At 46.6% G+C, this 1503-nt stretch overlaps 2 protein-coding genes across 3 annotated transcripts in view; both read right to left on the reverse strand.

Moving 5' to 3' along the window:
- LOC108228464 (foot protein 1 variant 1-like) overlaps positions 1-501 on the reverse strand; it is a 2099-nt gene extending 1598 nt beyond the window's left edge. The window contains exon 1 of the mRNA XM_017404020.3: positions 18-501. Within this exon, the coding sequence (XP_017259509.1) occupies positions 18-175 (158 nt within the window). The 5' untranslated portion in view covers positions 176-501. The remainder of the gene's footprint in view (positions 1-17) is intronic.
- Positions 1-654, reverse strand: part of bcap31 (B cell receptor associated protein 31) — an 8598-nt gene extending 7944 nt beyond the window's left edge. For both annotated transcript variants that reach the window (XM_017404019.3, XM_017404018.3), the window contains exon 1: positions 512-654. The gene's annotated coding sequence lies outside the window, so the exon portion shown is untranslated. The remainder of the gene's footprint in view (positions 1-511) is intronic.
- Between the last annotated feature and the right edge of the window lie 849 nt (positions 655-1503).

Genomic DNA, 1503 nt, shown 5'->3' on the forward strand with positions numbered 1-1503 from the left:
TGTGGTTCTGTCTCGGCCCGCTCCAGGTGCTGTGGTTCTGTCCCGACCCGCTCCAGGTGCTGTGGTTCTGTCTCGGCCCGCTCCAGGTGCTGTGGTTCCGTCTCGGCCCGCTCCAGGACGTGTTCTGTGTTCGTGGAGGCTGAATGCTGAAGTTCAGGGAGGTGTGGCAGCTCATGCAGGACTCATCAGAAGCTTCAGACAAACCAAAGCTTCTTCGCAGCCAGAAGAGGAATTTGGAGGAATTTTCACAAATTAGCCCCTGAAACCAGATTTCTGAGCAATGGCAGCTAGTTAAACACGCAGCCACGTTAGTTTAACTCAGCAGATTAGGCTCCGTATATCTGCTGGAATGTGGTTGTTGTTTCTTGGACCCGGCTAATTAGGTAAATATAAAGTTTCGGTTCATTGAGCTGCTGTGCGCCGTGAGTCAGACAGATAAGAGAAGAAATCAAAGCTAATCTCTGAGAAACCGAACCGAACCGAACTCCTTCAACAAACAGTTCGGACTCACCTTACAGAACCTCACGAACAGAACCGGTTCGGTCTCAGAGGGAGGTCCGCCGCTGAAATAAACTGGACTCTGCTCGGTTAGCTTGTTAGCTTAGCCTCGCGATGTAAACACTTCCGGCGTTTTAATGCCAGCTCACCCTGAAGGCTGATTGGATGAACGGAGGGGAGTGGGCGGGGCCAAGAAGGTTTGAACTTCGCTCCCGATGACGTCATTGTTCGCTCCAGTGTTGTGTTGAAATCCGTTTCTCCACCAGTTTTACTTAATATTTGAAGGAAAAATCTACAAGGAAAGAAAATATATGTTTTAGAAACATTTAAATGGATGAATATCATTCAGAACATGCAGCTGAGTCATTCCCTCATGATGTGAGCATCATGAGATTTTAATTCTTCTGTGCCCAGATTTGTTCATTTTAGCCTGATATGTTCAGGAATGTCACACTGACATAAACAGAAACAGCCGAAGCTTGGACCAAACAGAACAAACAGCTAATCTACAACAGAACAGTCCAGTCAGAGTCCAGAACCTCAGAGAGCTGAGCAGAAACCAATGAACCATGAGGAGTGGGCCAGAACTCCTCCACAACCATCTGAGGGATTGATACAGTCCTACAGGACACAGGAGGGTGGACTTTCTTGTTCCCCATGTTCAAATCCAGAAAGAGTTAAGAAGCAGCTGAAACAAAGACGACGTCACAACAAACAGCTTCTTTAAAAAATCTCATTTATTAAAGTATCAAAAGATATAAAGTACAAAAAATTATCATTAAAACTAAACATTCAGAGCAATCCTGAGCTTTCCATCTACACAGAATGACACACACGGAGTCCACGTCCTTCACCTGCCGTCCCTTTAACGTTTGATTTTCATTCTGCAGAAACCAGGTGACACCAGGTGAAACCAGGTGAAACCGGGTGAAACCGGGTGAAACCGGGTGAAACCAGGTGAAACCAGGTGAAACCGGGTGAAACCGGGTGAAACCAGGTGAAACC

Source organism: Kryptolebias marmoratus, unplaced genomic scaffold (genome assembly GCF_001649575.2).
Source record: "Kryptolebias marmoratus isolate JLee-2015 unplaced genomic scaffold, ASM164957v2 Scaffold73, whole genome shotgun sequence".
NCBI lineage: Eukaryota > Metazoa > Chordata > Actinopteri > Cyprinodontiformes > Rivulidae > Kryptolebias > Kryptolebias marmoratus.